At 35.8% G+C, this 25,378-nt stretch overlaps 1 protein-coding gene across 11 annotated transcripts in view; it reads right to left on the minus strand.

The window, feature by feature from the left end:
• The window catches only part of PLEKHA5 (pleckstrin homology domain containing A5), a 187,281-nt gene that overhangs the window by 50,316 nt on the left and 111,587 nt on the right, over positions 1–25,378 (minus strand). For all 11 annotated transcript variants that reach the window (XM_026862748.1, XM_026862765.1, XM_026862756.1 and 8 more), the window contains 6 exons: positions 21,293–21,376; positions 20,209–20,329; positions 13,911–14,015; positions 8,850–8,922; positions 5,009–5,109; positions 4,013–4,128 (listed from right to left, as the gene is read on the minus strand). In XM_026862748.1, coding sequence (XP_026718549.1) covers positions 4,013–4,128; positions 5,009–5,109; positions 8,850–8,922; positions 13,911–14,015; positions 20,209–20,316 — 503 coding nt within the window. In that variant the 5' untranslated portion in view covers positions 20,317–20,329; positions 21,293–21,376. The remainder of the gene's footprint in view (positions 1–4,012; positions 4,129–5,008; positions 5,110–8,849; positions 8,923–13,910; positions 14,016–20,208; positions 20,330–21,292; positions 21,377–25,378) is intronic.

Genomic DNA, 25,378 nt, shown 5'->3' on the forward strand with positions numbered 1-25,378 from the left:
AGGAAAAAAAAAAAAAAAAAAAGTACATGCTACATCACTTAGAAGAAACAAAGGCTCTAGCACATACACCTGACAACAAAAGGATAAAAAAGCCATGCTCTTAAGCATGGGAGAGTAATCAGAATTTCAGAAGAAAACGATAAATCAGTACATTGGTGGAAATTAGCATCTACAAACACAAGCAATCAGTACTCACAGATGCAACTTAACTGTGATCTGCAGCGATACAATATGGAATGAGTAAGATACTTTGCTAACCCAGAGAGACTGAGATCATGTTTTGAGTCATAAACTTAAATAGTTCCTCACTGACTGAAGTATTTCTGTTTTAACTATTTTGATAGGTCTCTCAGTACATTAAACTTGATTTACTATCCAGGTAAAATTAAAATAAAAATGCTTACAAAGGAGTAATTACAGTTAAGTCAAAAAGACCAAATAATATTTGTCCTTCCCTGCAGTTATACATCAGAAGGGAGTTTTTCTGCTGTGACTACATATCAGTTCTAAAAGAAATGGTTACATTTTTATTTTCTCACCCCAGTTTCTATGTGGCTAAATATACATGGAAAGTAAGAATATTTTATGCAAAAACCGGACAAAACCCCAAAACTTCATGTTTTAAATATTCCTTTTATTTTTTTCTCTCCAAGAAACTAATTCTCAGAAAAATAAAGATACAGATAGTAGCTCTGAAAGTATTTAAGGTTAAAACATTCAATTTTAACAGACTGTTGGCTTTGGATTTCCAGAGTATCATTAGCAGTGAAGTACCTTGACTTCTGGATTTAAAGAACTATATTATGACATCACTGGGTAATTTATATTAAAAAGCACTTAGAGCAGCTCAATATCAGCTTGCATAAATATTTAAGGAAGTAAGTTCTTAATAACTGCAGCTATTGTATCATAAGTATCTGAAAAATCAGAAAACTGTATTCAGTACAGTGTTAGAACATCTAGAAAAAACAGAACTGAGAAACAAAGGCAGTGGCTAAATCTGACTGAATCAAAATCATTTATGCTTAGAGCTACGTGCATGCCAAACTTTAGGTTACTTAGAGATGAAGTAATACAATGCCTAATACTTAACAGCTTTATACAGGGAAGGAACAGCATTTCTGGGTAAGATCACATCTTGCTACACAGTTCATTTTAAGAACTGGTTTGATAGTGGAAGAAAAGATTCTTTAGAAAATGGTTGTCTGAAGGATTTTCTTCCTTATTATAGCTAAAATATGTGAAAGTCTTTAAGACTTCATTGGTCTTGAAATGTATTTTCTCTCAGGACTACTAACAAACTTTTCAAAGCGGTCACATCTACTTCTGCTTTGTTCTAAGGTTTCTTGCCTGAATTAAAACAAGATGGTGTTATATAAGTTGCATTTCTTGCTGCTTTTCTGACGTTTGTTTTGATTGTTGGCAAGACTGTTCTGCATGTGAATATCCAGGCAGAAAACTACTGATTTTGCTGCTGAGTACTTTTCTACTCATTTAGTGTGCTACACTGATTCACCAAGGAGTAAGATAAGCACCCAAAGCAATGCAAGGCACATTGCAGGAATTTGTATAGCTGGATGAAAAGTGTTAGATAAGCTCAACTGTGTTGGGAATCCCCACCATTTGCCTACACACTGCCAAACACCTGAAATAGGCAGACACCAGTGCTGGAACAAGAACTGCAGCTGAAAGAAGCGGGTAGAAATGCATGGCCAAGCCTTTTGGGAGGCTGGAACACCATTCACAGCGGTAGACTGCACATCCATCATGCTAGATCAGCCATAGCACTGCAGCCTAGAAGGACAACTGGCCTGCAAAGCTGCACCAGGCACCAGGGTGAGCTCACTGCATATCTTGACAGGCTTTCTGAGGCAGCAAACATAACTGTACAGCTGTATTAATGAACTGCACAGAAAAATGGTATTTACATTAACATATTAGAATGCTACTTATGTTAAATGTCACAAGTATTAATGGAACATCTGTCTATATTGTTTACTAAATACTTTCCATAGAGCATTGACTATTACTCAAGAGACAACGAAGACGATACTAAGGAGGCTCTGTCAGATGGACATACACTTTTTTCACATTATTTTTTTTCTACTACAGAGATGTCCTCTTCATACCTTTAGTCTTCACAGTATTGCAAATACCAAATGAAGGTCATTTCACCAGTTCAAAAAAGATTCAGAAGACCCACTACAGTATTATTCCCCCTATGAAGTGCCTATACAATCAATACATGATTTTTGTTTGAAGTTAAGTGGACCTGATTTGGTTTAATCCTTTCTCTATCTGTAAGCTCCCATAGCTTTCTGCAATACACTTATAATGGAAACCAAAACTGATTTTTCAGATTAAGTTTATTATTCACTAAGCTGAATAAGATATTTTCTTTTGTCAAGGTGACATCACTCTTGTAAAAGCAATCTCTTAAAAGCTCTGAACGGAGAAAGTAAAAGGTGAAAATGCTATTTAGTATCTACTTACTTATGCTCAATCTCACTCTGCTTACCCCTTCCCCGTAAAATCTATTGTTCCCAAACATAAGGAGGGTTACAGGAGACGAAGAACATCACATTTTCATATACAATATTAAATAATACATAATCAGATCAAATTTCATTGTGGTAATTGGACCTACCACTCCTCCTTTCTATAATCTTTTATTTTCAGCAATTTTGGGAAAAACACACGTAACACCTGAGAACTTGAAGCACATCTGTTATTTTTTCAAAGTAAAGAGAACATATTTTTTCTGTTAAGCTGTTTCACTCTGCTGTCCAATACAGAGAATTAAATACTTCATATACTATCTATATATTTAAATGACTTTAGAAATGAAAGTCGGATTCCAACCCTTTAAAATTAATCACTAAGAAGTTGCACAAGTAAAAATTTAAGTGTTCTTAGTTTTCTGTGCAAGTAAGAGTTTTCATATGTTTGACTGAGAAGCTCACAAAACATTAAAACATATAACATTAAAAGTGTCTAATCATTCTGCATTCCATTTAATGCTTCTGTCAGCACCATACTGGAACACAGGATATAGAAATGTCAGGAACAAGTTAACAGGAATGACTTGCACTAGCAATGCAAAATTCAGAAAGATTTACTGTATTTTGACAACAAGTTGAATGTGGTTACTATTCTGCAAAAATTGTACCTTAACTTCTGTAGTACCTGTATCTATGGAATTTTTAAACTATTTTTCTCAAAATTTCTCAGCATTACTGTTGTTCATTTAGCTTCACTGTAGCAGGAACTAACAGAGTGCAGTATAGATCAAGTAACAGCAGCTATCATCAATAACTGCTGTGCCATCAATAATGAGGAGCTTTTAAATTTTCAATTGATGAGATGCAATGGAGTTGACCCAAGGGACCACATTAGAAGAGAAAACAATTCTTACTGGCTAGATGGCAGCAGACAATATTCAGTTTCTGAGAACACCAGACTTCCAGTGATTACTTACTTTTCACTGTCAGCACATGGATACATAAAGGATAAGGCTTCAGGGTCAGGTAAGTATAAATTTGATGACAGCTTAACGATGAGCAAGAATGGGTCCCCACAGGTTGCCCCCTAAGTACAACTGTTTAATTTAGCCAGGAACTACAGTTGTGAATTTGGCTTAAATCTGTCCTAAGTCTAAAAGACTACCATCAGTTGAGCTGCTACTGCTATTCAGTCAGGAGGGCAGGGAAGTCAAACATGCCTGCACATATCATTGCACTTCTTTTGATGCCACTGGCTAAAGAAATCAGTCAGGTTTTTTTGCTTTTAGCCCTTATACTCAAGGCATCCATATTCAGATCAGAACTCAGATTATTTTTACTACTTCAAAATTTTATCCAACATTGTTTGATTGATAAGGGGACTTCAATATAAGGAGGAATTACTTCAGCCAATTCACATTCTATTTTAAGGCATACCATTTCGTTTAAATAAATCAAACTAAAGATGAGAAAGAAATACACCATGCCACTGTTTTGTCAATCCACACTACCTTTTCACAGGCTCTGTCTGCACAAGTGCTGCATCTGTCATGGCTTTCATCCACAACTCCATTTCCTTGCTTGTATCTGTGCAGAAATAATAGGTCCTCATATTTGGATGAGCTGCCTGATTGGAAATGACATGGTCATTGCAATAAAAATATGAGAGTCTGTAAAAGAAAAGAGGCAAAAAATGTTACTGTAAACTCACTCTAATATTTTCTATAATAAGTTTTTTGCAAATAATATTATCAGGAAAAAATATTGGAAGGAATACTTCAACATTTCTCTGTCACTGCATTCATATTTTCAAAATAATTGCCTATAATTTTCAATTGTAGCTGCTTCCCCATTAATATACTCAATAAGAGCCCTTAATTTTTTTTCAATTATTAAAAACTATCTTGACTATCCATTAATGTAAATTAATATAATTATTAAAAATAAGATTTAGGCATAGATTTCTGCAGTCTGAATGACACAGTAAGTTTTAATTTGTACTCACCATAGTAAATAAATGATGTGTTGCTTAGGAGGCCAAAAGAAGAGCCAAAAGGAGCTCATAAAACATCAAAAAGAAAGTCAAGAGAAAATATTTAGTAGAGTGATTTATAACATGATTAAAAAGATTAGCTGTGAAACACTCCTAACAATGATTGATGTAATACTGATTTAAGTGATAATAAAACCTTGTTTTTATTACATATAAAGATACTTTGTATCTAAATAACTACAGAATTTTCATTCATGGGATAAGATCAGCTGCCCATGCAGTCTACAATACTATAAAACACCACACAGTATTTGAGATCCATGAACTAAAAATAAGACTAATAAATTTTAGTTGTTATGGCTAAATATGGCTAAATACTTGATTCCTCTGCTACTGTATTATGCAAAAATCAGTCTCAGAAGCTGTTTGTCAATCCTGTTTTGTATAACAACTCAGTTCTTATCACTAGGCTATTTATTAACATAAAATTAAACTGAAAAGTCATTTCCCTTACCTTAAAGGCATATTTGCGGTTAATGTGGTCCTCAGCAGAAAGCACAGATATTTGAAAACTAGGTAGAAGTATGCTACCTAGTATTCCTTCTTCTTTCTCATCTGTGAATGTACAGTCTTTGATTAGAGAAACAAAATGTTTTGACACATAATAATTGTATTCAGACACTTCAGTGAAACTCTGCATTTAACAACACAGGACCACGAACAAGAAAATGCATTAAAGAATCAGAAAGGCAGACCGATTTGTTATGCATATATCTGTATACAGTCTCAGAAGTGTGCAGCCCACAAAAGCAATTGTGCAGTCTCTCTCTGCCAAAACACCTATGCCACAAAACATGTATCACACAAGTGTGCTCCCCCTGCTACGCACCATGAATTCCAGGCCACCTGAAAACAGCTACCTTTGTCTTTTTCCCCAAGAAGGACAAGCATAAAAAATCCTCCTGAGTGTGCTAGTTCTGTTAAAGTTTACCACGTGAGCTACTTTATGGAACGTGTCCTATGGAAAACACCACGAAATAGTTGTGCCTTGAGTTTTTCTGGGGATCAGTGCTTACCTGCATATGCAAAACTGAAAAGGAGATGGAAACTGAGCATCTAATTCAGTGACAAGAACAATACCTGCTACTTACTGCCTGCTCAGTAAGAATTGCAAATATCTATGAGAGCAGTATTTTAAAATACTTACAATGGTTGGCCTTTGAGAAGACTTGCACATTTCTTCTGTTATCAGGCATATTGAGCCACAAATTTTTATAATTCGAATGAAGATTTATTTGTAAGAATACATATGTTCCAGATAATTTGTAAAAGACAAACTCTTCCACAAAACACATACCCTTTTCCACAACCTTGTTTTACATAAAATTTTAGAATACATAATAATAAATTGACATTTTAATTGGATGTCACAACCAGCTCTTAAATCAAATTATACTTTAATAAAAGAACAATTGGATACAATTCATAAAGTCAGCCTTAATTGTATTTCAGATACAGAACTATTTACAATCAGTATCTTAGGAGACTGTACCCCCCCCCCATCATACTTTTCCTAGTTGAAGATACTGCCCACAACAAATGACTATGCACCTACGAAATTAAGATGAAAACATAGATATTACAAAGTTTCAAGCACTGAAAATTAATCCTGTTAAAATACAGATAAAATGCACAAAAGACTACCTGTTATACACAAAATTAAAAATCTTTCCCCGGTTCTCTTTACTCCCTAAATTCTGAAAAGCCACAACTTTTAAGTTATTCATAAGGGGAAAACTCTGCCCAGCTATTTTTATATTACATGACATGTTAGATGTAAAAAATATGTTTTCTGGTATAGTTATTTACTTAGAGAACTGAGCATAAAATTATTCTGATTAAAAGGCAGAAAGAAAATTAGGGGAGTTGATCTACTTTCAAGTACTTAATTGTATTCATAAATATGCCTGAAATCATCCCACCTTCCCGTCTCAAGTATTTACGTCTTACTACCCACACATACAAAAAAAAAAAAAAAATCTTCCTTTTTTCCTCTGTCCCAAAATTCATGTCAAATGCTGAGGTTTACTTTATTTGAACAGCTGTTTTGGGGCAAAATTGCCTTCTGCTGGATTATGCTTTGACTTAGTAATAAGTCACACCCGCTAGTGCAATATAAAAGCATTAAGCATTTTTGTTCCACCGAACAGTTGCATGTTTGGAGGACTTTGGTCTTTGTTAAAGACTGACTGCTACATTCCATTTCCAGATTTAAAAAAATCTGTTTCCAATCAGACTAGCTTTTATCTACACGTTACACTGCCCCATACCCATCTTTACTTGTATGCTGTGTATGAATAATACAAAAGAAAAATAGCAGATCTCTGTTCAGCTCTAGGATCTTTTATTTGTTGCAATAATAACCTTCCAGTATGAAAGTGGGCAGTCTTTTATCCCTCCATGAAACAGAAAATGAGTGTTCTCTAAGGTCTGAAAAAATACAATGAAATAATTTTTCTCTTCATCTACAAATCAGATGTAAGCTGCTAACACTGCAACACAATTGTAAAAGTTCAGTAAGATTTACATTTACTAACAAAACTAAAAAAAAACCAATCAACACAATTGTGCAGCCAGAAACACCCTTTGAGATCTGAGAGTAAGTGCATGGCTCTCGTCTCTTTTTTTCAATATCTGAGACAGAATTAAAACCACAAAAGCACAGGGTTAAGAGTGCACATTTTTGTATTTTAGTAGCATTTCTAAGACCTTTGAAACTATCATTATACATGTTTAATTACAGTTTATCGGCTTTAACTGCCTTCTAGTAAGTGAAGCTTAAAGCTAAGTTTACATTATAAACAATTTAGACTATTAAGCTGCATTTCAGCTTATTTGTCACTAATATGTAGAAATACAAAATATTATAGAGCTGTTTGTATTTATTTTCTTTGTTGTTGGTTTTCTTATTGCTTTTTTGTTTAATTTTTAGATACTTCATGTGCAGTGCTTTGTCAATTTGATCTGTTCCAAAGGCAGCTACAAAGCAGCACTTGCTTCTGAATCTTTGGAAAAGAGAGCCTGAAGACTTGTTTAAAACAAGAAAATCCTATAAGAAAGCACAGAGTACATAATGACCACCTAACCAAATGCAGTGTAACTGTATCACAGTAGATGACTCCATGACTGAAATTATAGCTTAATTTTGACTTACACAGAATCACAGAATCATCAAGGTTGGAAAAGACCTTGTGGATCATCCAGCCCAACCATTAACATAAAACTGACAAAGCAGTGGTTTATCCAACTATGTATAAATCTTGTTATAAAGAAACAAAGCCTAATAATTAGATTTCAGTAATTCAGAATTTGCTAAAACAGTTACAGAGCTTTTAAGTTTCATAACCTGATTTGTCTTGATTAGAACCATGCTGCACTTTAACAGAACAGCATTTTAAATTCATCAGTCACTGCTTTCAGAATCACCAGCATCAACACCACTGCTACCAGTTCTAAAGTCCCATCCTTAACTGAAACACTTTCTTACTCTTCGTCTGCAGTTAAGGCTGCAGATAGCCTTAACTGTTTATTTTCCCTTATTTTGCCATGCTTTGAAATCTTCTTTGCTCTTAGCATCCTTTAAATTATTATGGTTGTACACCTTATTTCAGGATTGAATATGCTTCCATATGCACAAATCCCATTTGTTTATCCCTTTGGGGGCACTACAGTTAATAATCTGTAATGGTGAAGGAATCAGTTTTCTAGCATATGTATCTCCAGACTAGAATTATAAGCAACTAATTTTTCCCATGTAAAGTAAGTCTGATATAGCTACATAAGGGTACTAACAGATTTCTTTGTTCCAATACAGCAGAGACTTTACTCATATGGAATTGGACAACCTTTCACTTTATAAGTATTCATGAACACTGATTAGATTCCCAAAAGGCATATATATCCTCTTTAGCATTCCAAAGGCAGAGTTTCAGTTCCCCTGCACTATCCCTTTTCCTATCCCCATTGCAGTTACTTAATTTTCATGAAACATCAGATTTAACCTGGCATATTTAGTTCCTAGCAACAGAAGCAGTGAGAAAACTACAATCCAGAATTTAATAAAAGGTGGCTGTGAATGAGTTTGCCCTTTGAGCATACCTGACAGGCAGGAAGTAATTATGTGAAATTGGTAATTCAGGGGAAAAAAAAAAGAAAAAGGTAGCAGGCCTGGATATTGACAGCTATACAACTATTTTAATCCATTAATATAAGAAATAAGAAGCTGATACTTGAGTGGTATGTTAAAATTTATCCGCTTCCAGTAAAATTTGCTAATGAAGCTCTCCTGAACTTACCTCTGTAATAGAAGAGACACAGATCTGAGAGCACAAACCACCGTTTCTTCCACAACTTCATTCCAGTACTATCCTGTATTAATCAAAGTGATCAAGTAAGAACTTTTAGACTGTTAATAGTCATAGTTCATAAAGTAAATCAGGTACCACATAACTGTGGTGGTGTGCTAGTAGTTCATTTTCTTGACTAAGATATTTTAAGTATCTTTGACTTATCACAGACTTGACACTGCAAACAAAGATCATAACCCAGGAAGCCTGAAGTAAATATGATTCAAGAATAAATAAAAGCCCATTATTTTAGCATGCTAGGGACTATAAACTACAGTTAAAAAAAAAAAAAAAAAAGAGTATTTAATTCTTTTTAAAAAGGAAAAGAGGAAGGTAATACTTGTGGTACCATCCTCTATTTTCTGAAGAAACTCTGTTGAAATTTGTCTTCTACTACCATATCTAGTGCAAATTTCTTTCCCAAATAAAGTTTATTCCTAAAGCATTTTAGTTTTCTTTTATGCTTATAAACCAATTTACACTGCACAACTCAGAATGAAAGACTGCTAGCATTACTGCAGCATAAATAAGCCAGAGCACTGCAGCATGCACATCCTAGTAGATTTAACAAATACATTAATGTGTTCCAAAAAGAAAAGTATGTGTGAATTATTGATATTCTTGTAGTAAGCATGTTTTGTGACAGCCAAGAAGAGGGATTCCATAATGAAAAACTGTGGGGTGGGTTTGGTTTTGGGTTTTTTTTGAGAAAAGTCATAATAATTTTTAGCCTCACATTTCAAACTCTACTATTATTTTGAGGTGGACAAAATGAGCTGAAGGAGGGAGAATAAAGGGTAAAGCAAGCATTAGCTAGGAAATGTTCAGAAAAAGTTAAAAACCCTTTTGTCACAAACATTCTCATAAGTAGAATAACTAAACACTTTATAGCACCTTCCTTCTGAGGAGCTCAAAGTGATTTAACAAACACTAATGGAGCCTGGAAACACTGCCCATAGGAGTCAGCTCCTATTTCACAGCTGCAAAGGCAGACATGGGGAGCGGAGACTGCCTTCATCACCTCACTGACAAGGTCACTGACCCAGTAACCGATTAGGATGTTGGACCCCTGGCCCAAAGGACACCAGACATAAAAGTGAATTGTACAATGGGAAAACACTCAAACTTCTTCAGTATAAAGAATTGTCGCAAACCCTCAGACAGACTTTCTTAAGAGGCATAACAACCTCTTGCATTAACAGCAAAATCACATTTATCCCATCACTCAAACACACTAACAGGTTTCTACATGGCCACATGTAAAATTCTGCCAACAAAGAGACATGCTAGGAATGATCTTCTGGCTTTCTTCAGACATAGCAGAGGCATACACAAAACGATTGTGTTTTTTTCATGTTTTTATTTATTTCCTACTTTAAAGTACATCCTTTCTATATCAGTGGATTTACTAATTATTGTTTCCTCTTCATTATGTTATGTCATAACACGGTAACAGTATATTCACAGTAAACACCTTCCAAAAAAAGAGTTGACCCTGGACTTAAAAATTAGTAGAAAAATGACAGCAGAGTAGCATTACATGCAATGAGACAGCATACCCTCAGGCAAACAAAACTTGCTGTTCTCTGTGATTACATAAACATGTTAAGAAAATCATCAAAAAGAAAACTGCACAAGCTTTCACTCTTTATTTAAATTAGTATCTGTTGGCTTTCAATTACTATTACAACATGGAAACATACAGAAACCCCTTTTCTTACAAAAACCAAACATCACAGCATTTAAGTCATTTTACTTGTAAACCCTGTCCAATATTATGCCTTGTGACAGTGAGGTGGATTGAAAACTGGATGAACTACCAGGCCCAGAGAGCTGTGATCAATGGCACCAGTGGTGGCCAGTTGCTAGTAGTTTACCCCACAGGTTAATACTGTGGCAAAGACTATTTAATATCTTCATTAACGACCTGCACACCGGGACAGAGTGCACCCTCAGCAAGTTTGCAGATAATACGAACTATGAGAAGTTGCTGATACACCAGATGGTTGTGCTGTCATTCAGAGGGATTTCGACAGGCTGGGAAATTGGGCAGAGAAGAATCTCATGCAGTTCAATAAAGGAAAACGCTCAGTCCTCCATCTGGAGAGGAATAAATCCATACACCAGTACACACCAGGGCTGATCAGCTAAAAAGAAGCTCTGTGGAGAAGGACTTCGGGGGCTCCTGGAGGACAACTAGTTGACCATGAGCCAGCAGTGCACTCTCATGGCAGAGGTGACAATCAGCATCCTGGACTGCATTAACAGTGGTGCCAACAGATGGAGGCAGGACATCCTTCCTCTCTACTGAGCACTACTGAGGTTTGGCTGGAGTGCTGGGTTCAGTGCTGGGCTCACTGGTGCAAGAGAAACATGGACATACTGGTGTGATTTCAGCAAAGGGCCACAAAGGTGATTAAGGGATTGGAGCACCCATCATGTGAAGAGAGGCTGAGAGAGCTGGAATTGTTCAGTCTGAGGGCATTGCTTCAATGTGTATAAATACCTGATGGAAGAGTGTAAAGAAGATGGAGCCAAACTCTGCCCAGTGGTGCCCACTGACAGGACAAGAGGCAATGGGAATAAATTATGAAACGTAAAATTTCATCTAAGCAGAGGTAAACTTTTTTACTGTGAGAGTGATCAAACACTGGGTTGCCCAGAGAGGTTGTGGTGCAGTGCACCTGTGAGGATACTCAAATCCCAGCTGGACAGAGTCCTGGACAATCTGCTCTGGATGAGCCTGCTTGAGAAGGTGGAGGTTGTGCTAGATGATCAAAAGGTCCCTTCCAACCAACATAATTCTGTGATTTCAAAAACCAGCTCATTTCTTCATTTGTAAAATAATACAACTGTACACTAAAATGGATTGGTAGTATGAACACAGAGTATAATTTTTAGGAAAGCAACATCTTTGTACTACTTTATATGCTGAATATTCATCGTTTGATGTGAAATAATAGACACAAAACAACTAGGATCTTCAGATAATTCCAGTAAGTCAGTTCAGGTACAAAACTGTATCTTTTCATAAATGTAAAACTCACTACAAAGGACCTCAGAATGAAAAGCCAGATCATCAAGAATCTAACTTATTCAGAAGCAGTCAGCAAAGATAACACAGACGTGCATGTGCACAACCACATATGCTTTAATTTGGATATCACATTTCAAGCAAGTTAATAAATGGTCTCATTTATTAAAAAAAAAAAATAATCCAGAAAACATTACTTCAGGAATAGTGACCTTTTTTTCAAGCTAAAAAGTCTAATAGCCCCAAAACAAAGCAAAAAACCCTCTCACCTTTGTGACAGCTTTTCACTCTCAACATTGAATGAGAAGAGAGGCCACAAGAGCATCTAAGCATGGAAAAACCTTCTACTAAACAGACATTCTAGATCTTTTTATCTGACGATAATTTTAAAAAACTGACTCATCAGGAGCATCCAGAAGGCTGTGAGTCATACCAGCCTATCAGAGTAGGGACAGCAAATGACAATGTAGATTCAAAACGACCCATACACATTTGCCTCAGTGGAGTTTAAACAACAAGTTCTTACAGGGTTCTTGGTGGATTTACAAAATTTATTTCTAACATGGCCTAATCAGTCTTGCTCAATTTTTTCATCAAACTGCTCTACTCTTGATTTCCTGCAGAGTAAGAAAGCGCAGGTGATCTGGTATTGCAGAACACCAGGCAATGAATGGATTGAGAGTAGCCCGGCGAAGGAGGACTTGGGAATATTGATGGATGGAAAAACTGACTGTGAGCCAGCAGTGTGCACTCACAGCCGCAAAACCCACTGTATCCTGGACTGCATCAAGAGAAGTGTGGCCAGCAGGTCGAGGGAGGGGATCCTCCCCCTCTACTCTGCTCTCGTGAGATCCCACCTGTAGTGCTGTGTCCAGTTCTGGGGCCCTCAACATAAGGACATGGACCTGCCTGAGCAGGTCTAGAAGAGGCCTCAAAGATGGTCAGGGGGCTGGAGCACCTTCCCTGTGAGGACAGGCTGAGTTGGGATTGTTTAGCCTGAAGAAGAGAAGGCTCTGGGGAGACCTTATAGCAGCCTTCCAGTACCTGAAGGAGGCCTACAGAAAAGATGGGGAGGGAGTGTAGAGATAGAACATGGGGTAATGGTTTTAAACTGACAGAAGGTAGATTTAGATTAGCTATAGGGAAGAAATTCTTCACTGTGAGGGTGGTGAGACAGTGGAACAGATACCTCAGAGCAGCTGTGGCTGCCCACTCCCTGGCAGCATTCAAGGCCAGGCAGGACAGGGCTTTGAGCAACCTGATCTAGTGGAAGGTGTCCCTGCCCATGGCAGGGGGGGTAGATGATCTTTAAGGTCCCTTCCAACCCAAATCATTCTATGATTCTTTGAATACCAAATTACATCAGGCTAAGTACACTGTCACTAAATACTAAAAAGCACATACTTCAGATTAGAACACATGCAACATAAACATCTAAAATGATCTCTGGTTTTAAGATGGTTGTCTCCAAGTTAAGAAAACAGGAATTCCTTTGTCTTTTCACATGTGAAAAAATTGTTTATTTTTCCAATTTGTTATTGAAAATATTTACTTACTTTCTAAAAGAAAATTAAGAGATATAGCCTAACAAAAGAAACTTCAGACTTAAAAAACCCAATATGCTGGGCCATATATCCTTGTCCCATTATCTCAGCATGCCTGAAATTCATTCAGCTATTTACTATCAACACCTGCCTAGATTTTTCAAGCCCTTTGTGTATTTTAGAGAAAGATACAGAACACTGATATATTAGATACATGTACTTGTTTGATGCCCTTATTCATTTCTATCACAATGTTATCCAATAAGTAGCTAATTAAAATACCATGTGTCAGTTCCTCACAGTCTATTGCTTTACTCTGGTATTGCTATCATTGTATTTTATGCAGATGACTTTTTTGTGCATTATACACCTTACCAAAAAAAAAAAAAAAAAAAAAAAAAAAAGAAAAGGTGGTAAAGAGGGGAAAAGTACCTGTTTGTAGAGCCAGCCACGTCTGACAACTGGTGCATTAGGATTTCTCTTTATTGAGTTTGATCTCTTTCCAAAATTATGAACCTTCTTTGAAGATCGTGATGTCTAAATTGAGTTGAACAGGTTAAAGAAAACATAACATCAATGTGCTGAAAAATCATAACACATTTCCTTTTTTTTTTTTTTAAAGATCTTTTTCTTATACATGTTCCTCCAGGGGACTGCAGAATACAAACTGCATTCCTTTTTTAGATAAATAATTATTATGATGGTTCTGCTGGCTTCAGCATTTCTTTCTTTCTCTTCTGTAGAAAATGTAAAGACAAATCCCAAGACGAGTGCTTAAAGGTTTTTTTTAGCAAAGAAAACCAACCAAATACATATCTGACCTTCTTATAAGGTAGGCAGAAATCCTTTCTAGCTGTAGAAAGAGAAGTAAAACTAACAGAATTATTATTATTAAAAACTACATCACCTGCGAGAGAAAATGGTACTCTTTCCTACTCCCAACACAGGCCTAATACATGAAAACTTGTTCAGATTTCAGCAAGATGTAACTCCCCCTTTCCTAATACATGGTAATTTTTTTTTATTCTTTCTTCCCTCTCACGAACACTTTGCTCTGTCATCTCTTGGCTAGTTTGAATACTCATTATTGTACCTGCTTGCACTAAGGCCTACTTTGAAACTTTTGCCCTGAAACTCCAGTGCTTATATCTGCTGTTGCTGATACCTTTTACAATCTTACAGCTATGTAATGATCATAAATTAAGTAGGCTAAATAACCCATTTTAGATTTTATCCTTCTTCTACCTATACTTCTACCACAAGAACTAGGAAAAGGCATAAAGAAATGTGCAGTGCTGTGCCAATTCACACTTAATTCTTTTCAATATATGTTGAGAAAGTTTGTTCTGCAACTGAGCTGAACATTTACTGGTGTTTTAAATTCTGTAAGAATTGGTGCCTCAGGGACTGTGTGATGTGATATAGCAAAGTATCCCACTCTATAAAAGAACTAAAATATAAACATGTTTTTTAAACTGTGTTCATGGCTCCTCTCCAAAACCACCATTTGAATCAAGACAATATAATCCTGTGCTTCATCTTCCCCATCTCTACTACTGAGACTAATCATAAGGTTATGCAAAGTTCCTAAAGGACGAAGAAGGCTAAGCAAACATTCATTTCTTGTTGCAAATTAGGGTATGGGGTTTCTCTATGGAAATGTTCTCAACACACATCACAGAATTGAGCTGGGTTTTATACATGCTTCAGAGAATTCCACAGTAGGTTAAAAATCATAAACTGAAAACTGCAATTTAAAATGATGTGCAGCTTTTGTAACGATGTCATTAACTGAAGAATACAATATAGCTTAGCCAAAAATGAATAACATTACAAACACTATGTGTGTTTGCCTTAAGACTACAACACAGTGAAACAAGGTCATTTTGTAATCCTTTTTTGAAAGAATCAGGAGGGAACATAAAAACAATCACAGTGCTTTTAATTTCCCTTGGAGATATAAAAACTGGAGATAAGAGGAAGGAATTGAAAACCTAATTAAAAATAGAAGTAAAAATCTTTCACATTTTCATCTGAAATTTCTAACAGTGGAAAATGGACAAAGGTTTGTAAGAAGTCAAGAGAATTATGACATCCATATGTAAAAAAGAAACACACAGAGAACCTATAACAATTCAGAGTACATTATAAAGCTAGCTACATCTATCTCAGTTAACCTGCATGGCTACTATATTTGCATATCACACAAGAGCTATGCCAAGGTTTTGATCAGAAATAATTTCTAACACTCATACCTGCTCTAATATCAGGTATTAAAGGTCAAAACCTCTCAAGAGTGTTCCAGACTTCCTATGCTTGTAAAATGATTAATGCATTAAGGATGCTTCTGAAAATACAACCAACCACGAGTATTACTATGTCAAGTCTACTATCAGATTCAGATAGGTATCTCTTAGGTAGGTCTGATGATAAACCATATTGACTCCAATTTGACTGAGCTCACAGCAAAGTTTTACTTGGTTACATCTCACCAGCTGTGAATACAAACTTTCCTTAATCACAGCATCACAAGTGTTTTCTAATTTTAATTAATACAGAGAACACTTTAGATGACATGATTATTTCACCACACACTACATAAAGAGCGTAAGTGCTCGCAACAAATTCTGAGCCTCAAGACAATGCAAATTTTAGGATATTGAAATATGGTAGGTGTATATATAATCTAATTATGAGTTATCAAACTTTTTTAATGACCTCCTCTTCTTGTTCTGTCTGGGATCCCTGGCCATCCCATGTTTTTTCACAGACATATCTAATATACATCAAACTGAGGAAACAGAAAGAAAAGTAAAAAAAAATAAAATTAAAGGGTTCAACTATCTTTTACCCCACAGCACTAAAAATACAGGACATACTGCAACAGCTCCAGCTTCTGGAGAAGGCAAAGAGAGAAAGAGGATAATGCATGAAGGGTCCAACTACTAACTACTTGCTGGAAGGTGTAGAAGGTAAGAAAGCTAGCAAACTCAGTCACATCTGGTACCATACGACTTGTTCTAAGGAATGGTCCCATCAACTGTGATGCCTCCAAAGCCAAAACCTGCAGAAGGGTCCCTGTACAGTACCAGTACTGAGAAAAAAGCCAGTAAGACCAGCCAGTGATATTCTCTTTCCCAAACCTCAAGAAACAAACACTGGCAGGGTTTTGAACTCCGGGCAACTGACCAATCAGTAGGTGGGGCTGCACACTTCATCACACTGCAAGCTGCTCTTCTGTCTGCTTGGCTGACAGAGGACACAGAATTTAAGTGAGGCTTCTTCCTCAGTTTCAGAAATAGCATGGAAGTAAGTAATTAACACTAAACTTATTGCATCTATATTTGAAAAACAGTGGTTGAGAACCTGGCTGATAAGGAAATTTTCTGCATGTGAACTCAGAATGGAAATCTAAATCCTTGTTGCTTTGAATTTCTGTTTAAAAATATGTTCCTGGTCTTTAAGGCTTACATTATCTTCCAAACCACAAACATGATGTTGCCTTCTGGATTTTGCAGGCAATTTCAGTGCCTTCCAATGTTGCAGCTTTCCATGAGCTGAGTGGGTTTCTGCCTCAGCATTTTAGCTTGGACCAAGAGATTGCTCTTGAAGCAAATCTCCAATCATCCACTTCTATTGTGCTTTGGTTTGCATAGTAGAGTAAATTGGATTTATTTTAGACAAGAGTAAAAAATATGGTGCACAATGAGCACTACTGGACTAGTCTGAATACAAACCACGAAAACACAGTAGATATACAGCCCTGAGCACCAATACCACCCCTTACACTGCTCCAGATCACTACGCTGTTTGCTAATGTATCTGATGACTACTACTCCAAAACTTCTTGCTAATCTGAATTCCGAGAAGACATGTACAACTATACCTAAACTAGCTATTTAAAGCTGGATTTGCTTAAGCACTGTATGAAATATCTATCGACACACTGATGAATATTTATCAACAATGTGATACATCCTAGCTGTGACATAGACATGAGGAGCTAGCTCTGCAGCAGCTGTCCTGGGCTAACACTTAATTCCACTTACTGTGAGAAAACTGTTAGCCTTACTTTGCTGATAATCAGGACAGCAATGAAGAGCAGGGGAGATGAACTGAGGAGAGTGACTGGTAGTAGGACTGACTTCGCACATTAAAAAGCTGATTCCCTGAATACATTTCAGGACACAAACATATTTGTCTAAAGTAGTGATTTTAAAAGGGGGGTGGAGGGGTGGGGATAACAGAAGACAACTACAAAAACAACTTATTGACTTTAAAAAAGACAGGTGGAAATATACACCTCTGTGGCAATCTCAAGCCTGTGTAGATCTTTTTCAATCAGAGGTCTGTGCTATTTGCTTCAAGTTTAGAAATACATTTCAAACTAATAGGGAAGAAACAGCACTTAACAGAGCTGTAGTGTGTCATTTGGCCAGCATCATGTATATAGTGGGAAAGGAGCATTAGAAATAAGTCTTTTACTGGGGAGAGATTGATTTTTGCCTCACTTCATATTAGCCTCTACACAGGAGCAGCATTAGACTCCAGTGAGTCTTCCTGCCACAAAATAGAAACTTCTTTAAGTTCCATATCTATTTGGGATCAATTAAAATTAATGAAAGAATTATTTTAATACCCCTCAGCTGTCTGAAACTTAAGTTGTACAACAAAATTTCCTCCATTCTTCATTACTTTCTTTTTTATTACTTTAATCCTCTTTTATTGTGCTGCAATACACAGAGATTTACATATTAAAGGTTAATAAGACAGCTATGAATTTCAGGTTCTAGTGTTGGGTGATATGAATAAAAACATAGAAAAAAGTCAGTTGTATCTAGGTACAACCAGTGGGCAATTTCTATATAGTTAGCTTTAAAACTGATTTAACTCATTAGCCTTAAATAACCACCAAAAATACTGACTAATATTGGCTGTGGTTCTACTTTGCAAGCATTCATCTCCTGAAGACAAAACTTAAAATGGTGTTGCAGTAATTCAGACAAATTTACACTTGAAAACTGATGTACAGTAATGGTACATACAGTCACAGCAATCATATTTTAAATGCATTTAAATAACTAGGACAGAAGGAAAAGTAGAATAAAAGTCTATTTTTTCAAAATAAAATAATATCCACCAGAAGCTAAAGCATCATTAACCAATGAAAGTAAAGAACTTACAGTAACTGAGCCATAGCAATCTCAATTTACTTCTAGAACACTACGAAACAAACATGCTAAATGGTATTTGAAACTTCTCTTCTGAAAGAGAAATTTTAAAAATATGTTTGAAAAACATATGCTCCTAAACTGTAATTCCTTTCTTACATTTAACCTGAGAGTGCTTTCTAGCTCTGTTGTAATTAATTTTCTGTGTAACTATTGCCATTTATGTCACTATTACAACTCTAACAATAAGTTATCTTGGGTTTTTTGTTTGCTTAGCTGTTTTAGGGCTTAGCTGCATTTGGTTTGGCTTTTGCTGTTGCTGTTTGGTTTTTTTTCTAGTTTGTTTTGTAGCGGCTTTCCTGCACAGTCTTAAACATGACCATGTGAAAGTTGAGATAAATTTTGTTAATGTTTATAATTCATCTGTGATTTCTTTTTTTCTTCCAGCAACACTAATAGATTAAGACACTGCTCTCATTGAATAACAGTTTTCTAACGTAGGTCAAGCATTCTGCCTGTCAAATAAAACATTTAAAACAACAAAAAAAATGTATCCAAAATACACTTAAAGAAACCTTACAATGCTTCCTACTACATAGAAAAAATACTTCAATCTAAATTTCTGAAATTAAGGAATTTTCTCTGCTAAAACACATTCCCAATTTTATTTTTCTTTTGCAGGCTGGATTAATCTGCTGAAAAGCACTTCTCAGGGTCAAAGTTTTCAACGACTAGCAAAAGTATGGGGTTCTTTTCCTTGTCAAAACATTAACTGTTGGGTAGAAGAGATTACAGGGTTCTTGTCCGTCATTGCTGATTAAAGCTGTTATCTTGGTGTCCTAGCAAATTTAAGGCAATTCTTAATTTTTAGCAAGAGCACTTTCATTTCAGGAAAGCAGTCCAGAAAATAGAAAAAAAAATGCACTCAGGAGCCTCAGTAGCTTTATCCAGTGAACTGAAAAGTTGATATAATTGAACCCATCACCTCGATACCCATCTGGGCATTTATGTTAACCTTCTGAGAAGCTGTGTGAATGGAGGAAGTGGTAAGACCTTTCCCAGGAATTTTCCTGGGAAACCAGGACTTCTACTTCTGGTCCAATAACAGCAAATGATGTCATCTGCCCTTTAATTTTACCACAGGGTCACCTTACCTGTCTCTTGTAACTAATTCTTATACACAATTATAATTTTCTCTACTTTACTGGAGAAATCTAGTCAATTCTTTGTGATCAAGCAATTTTCATAACAACACTTACCCAGGTGTCTGATTAGTCACTTAAGATTTTACTGTTCAAACAGATTAGAAAGGTCAGATTCTGTAAACAATTTAAGTATGTGCAAGTCATAAGATCTGAGATACCTAATAAAAATTACAGCTTCAGTGATAATTTGATACAGACACTTCAGTTACCAAATTAAATACAAAAAGAGCCAAGTGCCCTGAAAAAAATATATGCTTTGTTTCTCTTTTGCAATAGAATCCTAATATAAAGCACTGGCTAGTACCTTGTGGAATAATGGAATTATTTTAATGTAATTTGGACATGAAGACTTACTCTGCCCACAGGGCTCATTGGATGAGCAGCATAATCTGATGTCAGATTATAGTTAGTTGCTTCACATATCATGCTTACTGGTCGCTCCTTCTTTTCTTCAGATGTCATTGCTGCAGCAGTCCTGAAAATAGAATATGCAATAGCACTAGAACATACTGTGTATACAGACTGCTATTAAAAAGCACTCCTAGATGTAGCCTAATGCAGCCTGTGTCCTACATTTTCAATTTGAAATCAATTCACACTTCATTGTAAAGTTACCTACACTGTGTTTTAAACTTAAATCTATTATAAATAAATTCTAAGACGTTGTTTTAAAATAGGATTTCTCTATTAGCGTAAGGTGTTGTTGGGAAGGAGAAAGACAGGTAATGAGCACAAGATGGAAATGGGAAGAAATGCTCTCTGAAGACCCCATATGGCTTTGTCCCACTTCAGTGAGAACGTGCAACATTTGCAATTTCACATATTGCAGTTCTGATGGTTTTCATTTTAGCCACTGTATAACGTGTGCAGCACTGATGGTGAGTAGGACATCCAATACCCAGCCACATGCAAGATCTTGCGGTCAGGTATGACTCATGCATACAATCTCACATTGTTGTGGATTCTACAAAACTAATGCAAAGACAGCAAAATCAAGTTATTATCCAATGACTCAGAAAGTGTCTAAACTGGACAAGAAAATAACTGATTGAGGAGAAACTATCAGGCAAAACATGATAAAGACATGTGATTGTACCTAAGTGATTAAAAAAATTGATTCATCTTTGGACATTTATTGGATTATTATATATTATATAAGTCATTTGCTACACTACAGAATAAGTAAAGTGACAAGTGGAAAAACACAAATTGCATGAACACAGTTTATTTCTATGATGTAACAAATCTATATTTTTAATCTTAAAAATTAGTATTAAATATTTAATATAATTTTTAAGTAATTTAAACAAGTAAAACCTTATACATGCTAATCTGACTTGGAAAAAATAAATACTGTGATTAGCAATCACCGAATCTTACATCTATATTAAGAAGTTTTAAACCATGTATTTTATAGATTAAAACGGGTTCCACTTACTGTTCATTCACAACAAAAATACAGTTGTCCTGTGATGGCTGTCCTGTTACTGGATGTTTGCAAGTTACTTTTCGTTCGTTATGACTGTCGAAGAGAGATAAGGAAAATTATTAGTCAACAATTTTTTGATTTTCCACCTCGAGTATATAAATCCAATACATCAAGTATATAAGCCCAGTGAAAACAGTTATGAATATTACAGTATATAACAATGTTTGTGTACACACACACAAATTTATATATAAATATATATATATATATATATAAACTAATAGAAAGGATGATAATAAGTATTATAGAATCTTCATTAATACTCTGGAAAGAGATGGAAAACATTGGCACTGGGTTGGTAATGGTTTTGAATTTAAAAACTAGAGCAGTAAGAGTGCTACTAGTTCATATATGATCACCGAAAATTCACTTCAGCTAAGTCTTTATTTATTCATAAATAGGATTTCAGATAGACAGGGACAAGTTACACATAGGACTTAACTGCTCTGTAGGGATAAAATATTACTATCATAAAAGCAATTGTCTTCTTAGACAATTAAGAACATGAAGCTTAGAACATGAAGTTACTAGTTTAAAATTTTCCAGTAACACAGATGAATATTCACTGTTTGGAACAAGAGTGATGCATTGCAATCACAGTTCTACTTTTGATGGTGCCTTTTTAACTCAGAATACTACCCCCTGGCGTATCTTGGGAGTACCTTCAAGTGGCAGGGAGCCTGACAGTTGAGGGCTTCACCCTCAACAGTGCAAAACGCTCACTTTGTAGTATCTCATCCCCCTGAACTGCAGGTGTTGCTAGGCCACAGCAGCTCCCACAATTTGGAAGGAATTGCCAAAATTCAACAACTATCAGCTTCTACCACTTCAAGAAGGAAATTTTTTTTTTCCTGGAGCCCTCCTGCCCTAGAGGGGAAGGAAGATAAGAGGAGGGATTGCCTTTACTGCCTACCAGATACGCCAATCAGCTGACAGTTATAACTTGTGCCTGATGCTGACTGGGGCTTTTTTACCACCAGCCCCCATTCAAGTGGCAGGTTCCCTGCCCAAGTTATGCTATAAGAACACCAGAAAGCATGGAGCTGCCAAGCTGGCACACCAGCAAGACTGCAGCTAAAGTGGCAAGGCTGGCTGAACTGCAGTAACTCCACCTGATCTCTCTGGCCCTGAAATGTAGGAAAGAGCAGGAAAGGTGCACTGGTCAAATCTAAACCTGGTTAAAGTGATTAAAAAGCATACAAGCAGAAATCTGAGTAAGAAAGGGCAATGAGTATATAATGCAGATAGATTATCCAGATATAACCCACTTTGAAACAAACTCACTTAAATAATATCTATAAACAAAAAAGTATATAATGTAAAAAAAGCCAGTATCTGAAATCAGCACTGTAAATCATGAAGAAAGTAATTCTATTTGATAGTATTTACTTTTGCAAAGAATATGGGATGATAAACTTTTTCATGTCAGGTATCTTATATAATACTATGATGCCTTTCTTATCACAAGTTCAACCCTGAAAAATATTCTTTGGAGAGAGAACAAACCTGCAAACACACACAAAAAAAAAAAAAAAAAAAAAAAAAAAAAAAAGTGCTTTAGTTGCAAGATAGAAGAGGTGCAGAACAACAGAAGCTTTTAATGGTGCTTTATCCTTAACACCTACTTCTTTTATTGCCTATTTAATAACCTTCTTGGCTTTCAAAATTATGAAGCACAGCTCATCTCAGAAATGTTACACTCCCTACCCTTCCTGCTTCTTAATACAACCTAGACTTAATAAGACCACCTTAACATTTCCCGGGTTTCTTGAAAATTCCTTTGGATCATAACATTTTGCAATTATGAAATATTACTAATTAAAGATTACCTTCAAACAAAAACTCTAATAAAATATTCACACTACTTTCATAGTCAATGGATAGTTGGATAAATCTGCATAAACCTGAAGCACAAGATTAGAAAGATAACCCAATTCTTTCCACTTTCTTTACTGGGATTTTAAAAACCTACTAATACCTAAAGAGACAGACATTTTATGGAGCTTATCTAATGAGCTAGCAGACACTGGTATTTTATCTCCATCCTAAATTCAGAAGCATTCTAAGTTTAGCTTCTGAAGAAGCTTCTGTTGTGAAAATGCTTCCATTACAATGAGGGGACAGAAAAGAGACCACCTTTGTATGTCTGTGCCATTCCTAATTGCCATGGTCCTACAATGCCTTTCAAGTGAAAATGTCCCAGATTGAAGAGAATTAAAATTCAAAACAGCCCTGAGGAAGCATCCAGGGTTTTTCTGTGATTCCCCTTTTCCTTCACTTGATAAAACTATCTTTTTGTTCCCTCTGACATTTCAGAGAAAAAAAAAAAAAAAAAAAAAAAAGAGAGATGAGCTGTCATTCCACAAGCTTTGCCAAAATGTTGCCATCTTGTTTATGTTAAACCTTGACAGCTGGATTATCAGTTGACATCTGAAATGTAGAAATAAATGGATCAGGACTTTTGCTCAAGGACCATCAATACGCAACACCACTACAGAGGTGGCACATCCCATGTTTTGTATGAGTGCACCCGTCTCGTGCTGAGAGAGGTGGTAGCTGCACTCAAAGACTGTAATGGGGAGGTCACACAAAACCAGGAGGAAAAGTAGGAAGGGGAAGGAAAAGGTGAGAGAGGAGACAAAGCACTGACAGAAACCTATTCAAGAATATTTTGTTTCAGGCCTGAGCCATATATCAAGTCAGTATTCCAAAAATATCAAAATGTTTTTGAACAAAATACAGTTTTCCTTACTACTCGCACTGATGTCAAGATGTATAGAGGTGTAGCTGACAACACAGAAAAGGGAAAAAAAAAAAATCACAGACATGAAACTCTCCTATGGGATACGCATTACTTTCTTTTGAGCATTTGAGAACCTTCATAATCACTTTCTTCTAAAATGGTGAGGCAAAGAAAGAATAACCTTTTCTTTCTCTTCAGCTTAGATGCAAGTGGAATCTCATGAGTGAACACTGGAAATTCAGATTGTACAACTAAGTGTGATGACTGTAAATATGTCTAACTGGATTAATAGATTTTAAATACTTCCATTTGAAAACTTTCATTACTCATTTGAATTATTGCATTTTTGGCATTAATTTAGCTGATATTTTGACAAGGCTCCTCAAAATACTTGTCTAAGGTGTAGAGTAGCTTGATAATTATTGTCATAATCCTCCCACATAACAATAGGTTAAAGCATTGGTTTTAAACTCGATCTTGCAGACTACAGAGAGTTTCATTAAAACCAAACTACAATTTGATGTTCACAATATTCAACATCCAATTTAGTTGTTCAGTTGACCATGAATTTCTGTGTCTACACATACACACTATTTAATACATTATACTATAGTAACATATATCTCATCAATAAATCTCAGGGGAAACAAAGCAACAATTGGGTTTTTTTACTGATAACTCTATTTTGATTTTATACTAACTCCAGCACATAATTCAGAGTTTCAGCTCTGCATATTTATGTGTCTGTAGTTTTATTATGTGGTAAAGAGTGATTCACTTTGACCCAAGCAGCTAGAAACCAGTGTGTTAACTTTTTGCTTATGCAGGGATACAGCCTCCAAAAGTTATATGGAAGCAACACTCTTCTTAATTCTCTCCCTAATAAATTTTTCATATAACATGTTTTGAGAACACAGGGTAACTATACACATAGTGTTGCTCTTATACTGAAGGATATAACTGACCCTTACTATTTTAGCATCCTTAGTTAGGTTGTATTAATGGCACGCTAAACACTAGAGCCAAAGATGGTAAGAATTCCCTGTGTATTTTATAAGCATTCATAAATATACTCTCCAGACTCAGTATGTCACAAACTATTCCTCATTTATATTAGCTACTGAGATGTGTTGGGCTTCAGAAATTGACACAGCTGATGAAGATGACATGAGAGGTAAGCATAGTTCTTGCATGTATCAAGATAATATTCTGTTCTTGATTCCAGTAGTGGCCTGGGACAATGACCTGCTATGAAAGGATCAAAACCAAACCAAACCAACAATAAATACATA

The sequence above is a fragment of the Athene cunicularia genome, assembly GCF_003259725.1.
Source record: "Athene cunicularia isolate RWA chromosome 1 unlocalized genomic scaffold, athCun1 chr1_part2, whole genome shotgun sequence".
In the NCBI taxonomy this organism is placed as follows: domain Eukaryota; kingdom Metazoa; phylum Chordata; class Aves; order Strigiformes; family Strigidae; genus Athene; species Athene cunicularia.